General features: G+C 41.6%; 1 protein-coding gene across 1 annotated transcript; it reads right to left on the reverse strand.

Moving 5' to 3' along the window:
* Positions 1-3,715: 3,715 nt before the first annotated feature.
* Positions 3,716-4,654, reverse strand: LOC129842525 (C-X-C chemokine receptor type 3-like). The gene has a single exon (XM_055911102.1). The coding sequence runs from the start codon at positions 4,652-4,654 to the stop codon at positions 3,716-3,718; it is 939 nt and encodes a 312-aa protein (XP_055767077.1).
* Positions 4,655-7,843: the final 3,189 nt, after the last annotated feature.

Raw genomic sequence — 7,843 nt, forward strand, 5'->3', positions numbered from 1 at the left:
GCACGCCGGAAACTGTTGAGCTTGAAAAATCCAGCAGAGTTGCATTTTTGAAACTTCATGTATTTGTATTGTTTTTTGAATGTACAAATACAAGGAAATGTATGGTTTGAACATGTCTTTCATGTTTATTTGTTTTAGCTGTTAGTGATAATTCTCTAAGTGTTAATACATTTACATCACTAAGCCTTCATGTATGTGTCGTGAATGACCAAAGGTGTCAGACTTCATATTAAGCACAGCGTCATATGATACAAGGCATTGATGTACAGTTGAAGTCGGAAGTTTACATACACTTAGGTTGGAGTTATTAAAACTCGTTTTTCAACCACTCCACAAATTTCTTTTTAACAAACTATAGTTCTGGCAAGTCGGTTAGGACATCTACTTTGTGCATGACACAAGTCATTTTTCTAACAATTGTTTACAGGCAGATTATTTCACTTATAGTTCACTGTATCACAATTCTAGTGGGTCAGAAGTTTACATACACTAAATTGACTGTGCCTTTAAACAGCTTGGAAAATTCCAGAAAATTATGTCATGGCTTTAGAAGCTTCTGATAGGCTAATTGACATAATTTGAATCAATTGGAGGTGTACCTGTGGATATATGTCAGGATTTCAAAAGTGGTGAGTGAAGGAGTTAGGCGCAGAGAGCAGGGTAGTTCAAAAAGGAGGTGGATTTAATATTCCAAAATACCAGAGAGACGGTCACGCCACACACACAAAGGCGCGTAAAGTCCCAGTCCAAACAAACAGGACGAAACTGAATAGGAACAGACACCACAAGAAAGAACGAAACACCACAAACAGAAAAACAAGCCCGCACAAAAGCCGGCGGGCCAACTGGGTTTAAATAGCCCACAATCAAACCTAAACACAAAACAGGTGCAACAAATCAGACACAACTAAATGAAACAGAAAAGGTGGTAGCTAGTAGGCCGGAGACGACGACCGCCGAGCGCCGGCCGAACGGGAAGAGGCACCATCTTCGGCAGGATTCGTGACAATATATTTCAGGGTCTACCTTCAAACTCAGGGCCTCTTTGCTTGTAATCATGGGAAAATCAAAAGAAATCAGCCAAGACCTCAGAAAAATAATTGTAGACCTCCACAAATCTGGTTCATCTTTGGGAGAAATTTCCAAATGCCTGAAGGTACCACGTTCATCTATACAAACAATAGTACACAAGTATAAACACCATGGGACCCCGCAGCCGTCATACCGCTCAGGAAGGAGATGCATTCTGTCTCCTAGAGATGAACATACTTTGGTGCGAAAAGTGGAAATCAATCCCAGAACAACAGCAAAGGACCTTGTGAAGATGCTAGAGGAAACAGTGTCACACCCTGGCCTTTGTTATATTGATTTTCTTTATTAGTTTAGTTGGGTCAGGGTGTGACATGGGGGATGTTTGTGTGTTTTATCTAGTTTAGGGTGTGTGTATTGTTTAGGGGGTTTTGAAGATGTATGGGGTTGTGTTCAGTGTAGGTGTTTAGGAAAGTCTATGGTTGCCTGGTTTGGTTCTTAATCAGAGACAGCTGTTTTTTGTTGTCTCTGATTGGGAGCCATATTTAAGGCAGCCATAGGCTTTAGGTGTTTGTGGGTAATTGTCTATGTTCTATGTTGCATGTGTGCACTTAGTTCGTTTTAGCTTCACGATCGTTTGTTTTGTTCATTTAATAAGTGTTTGTTTTTTTCTTCATTAAAAGAAGATGTCTTTTTTCCACGCTGCGCCTTGGTCCACTCATTCGTCTCATAACGATCGTGACAAACAGGTACAAAAGTATCTATATCCACAGTAAAAACGAGTCCTATATCGACATAACCCGAAAGGCCGCTCAGCAAGGAAGAAGCCACTGCTACAAAACCACCATAAAAAAGCCAGACTACGGTTTGCAACTGCACATGGGGACAAAGATCATACTTTTTGGAGAAATGTCCTCTGGTCTGATGAAACAAAAATAGAACTGTTTGGCCACAATGACCATCGTTATGTTTGGAGGAAAAAGGGGGAGGCTTGCAAGTTGAAGAACACCATCCCAAACGTGAAGCACGGGGGTGGCAGCATCATGTTGTGTGGGTGCTTTGTTGCAGGAGGGACTGGTGCACTTCACAGAATAGATGGCTTCATAAGGATGGAAAATGGGTCTTCCAAGTGGACAATGACCCCAAGCATACTTCCAAAGTTGTGGCAAAATGGCTTAAGAACAGCAAAGTCAAGGTATTGGAGTGGCCATTACAAAGCCCTGACCTCAATCCCATAGAAAATTTGTGGGCAGAACTAAAAAAGTGTGTGCAAGCAAGGAGGCCTACAAACCTGACACTGTCAGGAGGAATGGGCCAAAATTCACCCAACTTATTGTGGGAAGTTTGTGGAAGGCTACCTGAAACGTTTGACACAAGTTAAACAATTTAAAGGCAATGCTACCAAATACTAATTGAGTGTATGTAAACGTCAGACCCACTGTGAATGTGATGAAAGAAATAAAAGCTGAAATGAATAATTCTCTCTAATATTATTCTGACATTTCACATTCTTAAAATAAAGTGGTGATCCTAGCTGACCTAAGACATGGGAATTTTTACTAGGATTGAATGTCAGAAATTGTGAAAAACTGAGTTTAAATGTATTTGGCTAAAGTGTATTTAAACTTCTGACTTCAACTGTATGTGTTATAATGACCAAAGGAGTCTGACATTAAATGAAGTACAGCATCATGAGATAGAGTCTTTATGGACGTGTAATGAATTTCCAAAGGTGTCTCACTTCAAACGAAGTACTACAGGACACTACATAAAGTGTCAATAAATAGGTTATTAACATAATGCTGATTGATGAAGGTTCTCTCATGATCCACAGGTTACTGTTGTGTGTGATAGGTATTTCAATGAGTTGATGGACCTGCAAAGCTTGTGTGTGTGTGTGTGTGTGTGTGTGTCAGGTATTCCTCGTCTGTATTCCTCGTCATGGGATGCAGAATAACCACATGCTACAGATAAAATTGTGTGGGTGTTCATATGGAATCCCAACAGTCCTTATTGTTCAATTATTTTTTTAACTAGGCAAGTCAGTTAAGAACAAATTCTTATTTACGAAACTCGGACCACACTGGGCCAATTGTGCGCCGCTCTACTGGACTCCCAATCACGGCCGGTTGTGATACAGTCTGGATTCGAACCAGGTTGTCTGTAGTGACACCTCTAGCACTGAGTCTTAGACCACTGCGTCACTTCCTCGCCTTGAAAGTATCTATGGGCCGGAAGAAACTGTAATACATGGTTTGGTTTTCCCTAAACAGCCACTACAAACTTTAGCCACCTCTCGATACAAATAAATGGGAGTGATAGTGGTATTTGTGAAATTGTCAAAATGTCAAGGCCAAATCAACTCCATATTTGGTTTGATGTTATTTAAAGGTGATTATGACATAAATAATACTAATAAACATACACACATGCCCCTATGACTTCCCTTAATAGTTTGCGGATGGAAAAATGAATAGACTGAACTATGGACTATAGTTTCTCCCATAGACCACTTTCTGTCCTGGTAAATTCCTGAACTTCCCCTTTAATATACTCTCTGATTTACATTTGAAATGTTTTCCAGATTTGATTTCAAACAATGTTCAATATTATACTGTGGAAATTGCCAATGAGATGGCTCGAAATCTTACAGATTGTGGCTTTGGGATCAATGGTGACTACTGAGTCACACTGGATTGGTACTGTTCTCTGGGTGGGTGTTTCTGGAGGCAAAGGCGTAGAGGAATGGATCCAAACAGCTGTTGATGACGGTCAGAGATCCAACAATTCCCCAATGGGCCTCCCAGACTCCTCTCAGAGCCTTATCTCCTACAAAGATGGCTGACAATACCAGCAAGTTCAGGACATGGTGAGGAGTCCAAAGAACAGAAAATGTCACCACTATACTGGTCACTAATCTTGTCATCCTGGGGCTCCTGAAAAAAGCTGTTTGGCTCACTCTTCGGTGGAGGCGGATATAAGCTGTGGCCATGATGCAAAAAGGAACTACAAATCCCAGAACAGTCTGTAGGAGCAACACGGCCACTTGCTGAGCGTCTGACGCGAAAACAAACGTACAATGGAAATGTCCATTCTCATCCTGCTTCAAATCTTGCACAACCCCATAAGGGATAGATAGGACCCCGGCTACACCCCACAGGACAACCAGCATTCCCCTTTCCTTTGCCACTCCCAGCATGGCCCAAGTCTGTGGATACAGAACCTGGAGGTAACGCTGGATGCTCAGAAGCGTGATAGTCAGCAAGCTGGTGTGGACGCTACAGTACATCAGGATGGAAATGAACTTGCAAATAGCCCGACCCATTATCCAGCTAAACAGATTGCTGTGGATCCATGCAGGCAGGGTGATAAGGCATAGCAGGTCTGATGCAGCCAAGTTCAACATCAGTCTCCGGCTCAAACTGGATAGATCGTGGTTCCGACAGAGGACAACTATCACTGCGATGTTCCCGGGAATGCCGATTAGGAAGCAAAGAGACAGGACCACGCCAGCGGCCAGACCATCACGGTTCCAAGCGATGGGTGCAGGACTGAGGAAGGAGGCATTAGAGTTGGAGGAGTTTAGGGTGAAGGAGACGAAGGTGGAGGAGTTATGTTGCTCCATTTCTAGCAGAGAGTCAAGATGACGGGCAAATGGCTCTGAGTAACAGGCAGTCAGATAAAATACAGTTTTCATCTGATGCATGAGGTACATTATTTGTAACAGCTGTTTATCTGTACTGTGAATTTGCTAACCAAATTGAGTGTTAGTGAATAGGTAATTAGGGAAAGGCCATGGTTTGATGTTCTGCCTCTGTAGGAATTTGAATGGGACTTGTGAATGTACTGTATTCTTCATGTGGACAGATGACAAGGAAATTATCAGAAATTATCTAGAGGAAGAACCTTAGATAACCAGTCAGACTAAAAAACATGTTCCATTGTAATTTTACATTGAATGTGCTTTTCAGTCAAATCAAATCAAATTTTATTTGTCACATATACATGGTTAGCAGATGTTAATGCGAGTGTAGCGAAATGCTTGTGCTTCTAGTTCCGACAATGCCGTAATAACCAACAAGTAATCTAACCTAACAATTCCACAACTACTACCTTATACACACAAGTGTAAAGGGATAAAGAATATGTACATAAAGATATATGAATGAGTGATGGTACAGAACGGCATAGGCAAGATGCAGTAGATGGTATAGAGTACAGTATATACATATGAGATGAGTAATGTAGGGTATGTAAACATAAAGTGGCATAGTTTAAAGTGGCTAGTGATACATGTATTACATAAAGATGGCAAGATGCAGTAGATGATATAGAGTACAGTATATACATATACATATGAGATGAGTAATGTAGGGTATGTAAACATTATATTAAGTGGCATTGTTTAAAGTGGCTAGTGGTACATTTTTACATAATTTCCATCAATTCCCATTATTAAAGTGGCTGGAGTTGAGTCAGTATGTTGGCAGCGGCCGCTAAATGTTAGTGGTGGCTGTTTAACAGTCTGATGGCCTTGAGATAGAAGCTGTTTTTCAGTCTCTCGGTCCCTGCTTTGATGCACCTGTACTGACCTCGCCTTCTGGATGATAGCGGGGTGAACAGGCAGTGGCTTGGGTGGTTGTTGTCCTTGATGATCTTTATGGTCTTCCTGTGACATCGGGTGGTGTAGGTGTCCTGGAGGGCAGGTAGTTTGCCCCCGGTGACTCCAGTCCAGGACTACACTCTTAGAAAAAAAATGGTGCTAAATAGAACCATATAGGATTCTTTAGTTTGTCTCCATAGGGGAACCATTTTTGGTTCTACCATGAACCCTTTTTTCATTGAAGGATTCTTCCTAGTAGCCTCTATGAATGCTTCTAGTCTTTAACGTGCAAAACCCACTCATCTTCCTCTCCAGGCATGCTCGAGCAAACACTAAAAAGTATGTGAAAGATTTCAAATAGTATTTGAACCCAGTTGTCACGCGTGTTCTCTCTCCGGCCTCTAGGTCACCATGCTGCTCGTTAGGGTGCACACCTGTCACCAGCGTTAGGCGCATAATGACACTCCCCTGGACTCCACCATCTCCTTGATTACCTGCCCTTTATATGTCAGACCCTTTGGTTTCTTCCCCAGTCGTCATTGTTCCTGTTCTATGTCGGTGCGCTGTTCGTGTTTCTTGTTTTATCCTTTTATTTATTAAATGTATTCACTCCCTGAACTTGCTTCCCGACTTTCAGCATACATCGTTACATCTTGTGATGTTGTATTGGAAAACTGAGGGGAATATTATAGAAATAATGAATGGATGTCAATTGGCAGAGACTTGGAGAAAAGCCTTTGAGGATTTCTCTTTTTGCAAAAGTATATTTAGCTTATTCTGTTATTCACACTTGGGATTATCACCGGTAACCGTGATCCTGGAACCACTCTTCAATTTCCTAGAAAAGACCCAGGAAATCCCAAAATGTTCCCCCCAATATGGCACTAATGAAATTCCACAAAATACACAACATGCGCAGCAGCAGATTGGCACAAAATGAAATAGCACATTAAACAAACAGGTTGATGCATGGAAGCCTTTAGCCCGACATATTTACTGAAACACAAAGTTGCCATCAATTCAAAGCACATGCACAATTGAGACTGCAGGACTGCACATGAGACCCGAATTGCAGTTTAGAGTTCTCATCAGATGTAGAACAAAACATTTGATCCAGGTCCGACCCAAGGCTGGTGAGCTGAAACTCGAGACCAGGTCTGGTCCGACAACACAGAAATTAAATGAGTCCGAACTTGGGAAAAAAGCCATATTTATAGAAAACAGTAGGCGATATTGATTTAAACTGGTGTTGGGAACACGGAGGCGGAGCCGGGCGGCAGCGGAGTGAGGAGACGAGGAAACAGCCATCGGTCCTAGAAAAGGACAGAGGAAAACTCACCTTAGTTTTGATGAACGGAATGATGAAAATATTGGACTAATGTAAACTAATGCAATTAAAGGCATGTATCAAATTCTTGCTGAAACTCCCAAAGTCATATCCAACTGTTATATTAACTTGATGCAGTAGTGGTGTACTATCCTTTCAGCACCGTTTTGATTGGGATTTGCTTTGAGACCAGTGTGGGGGACTCGTCTTGATAAATCAATCAATGTCAGATTTTAGTTTTCACTGAATCTTTTAGTTTTCACTGAATCTCTGTTGAGCTGAGAGCTCATGGTCATCTTTATTGTAGTTTACTCATATATTATCCGAGCAGAACATTTTGCTAGCATGTTATATTTAAGTGATAATACCCGAGAAGCTGATGTTTGGAGTATTTTGGCATGGGTGTTGTTAGGCCCGAGACGAAGTCTCCAAACACCAGCTTCGAGGGAATTAGCACTTTTATACAACATATTCAAATAACGATTGACATACTTTCATTAAAAACATTATTTTGATTAATTTATTCATACTATTTCATTCAAACTATTTGGGGGGCTCCTGAATGGCGCAGCGGTCTAAGGCACTGCATCTCACTACAGTCCCTGGTTCGAATCCATGCTGTATCAAATCCAACCGTGATTGGGAGTCCCATAGGGCGGTGCACAATTGGACCAGTGTTGTCCGGGGTAGGCCGTCATTGTAAATTAGAATTTGTTCCTATCTGACTTGCCTAGTTAAATAAAGGTTACACTTCCACAAGATATAGTCCCGACACAAATCTAGGTTTGCTTCCCAAGCCAGCTGGTCATTTGTTCGGTTGCCAGAGATGCGACTTTTTCTTCTGCATCAGTCGTTCATTCTAAATGTTCTATTGCTATACTGGC

The sequence above is a fragment of the Salvelinus fontinalis genome, unplaced genomic scaffold, assembly GCF_029448725.1.
Source record: "Salvelinus fontinalis isolate EN_2023a unplaced genomic scaffold, ASM2944872v1 scaffold_0047, whole genome shotgun sequence".
NCBI classification, from domain to species: domain Eukaryota; kingdom Metazoa; phylum Chordata; class Actinopteri; order Salmoniformes; family Salmonidae; genus Salvelinus; species Salvelinus fontinalis.

Bases quoted from the DNA above. Each gene is read 5' to 3' on its own strand.
- LOC129842525 (XM_055911102.1), bottom strand. From the start codon at position 4,654: ATGGAGCAACATAACTCCTCCACCTTCGTCTCCTTCACCCTAAACTCC.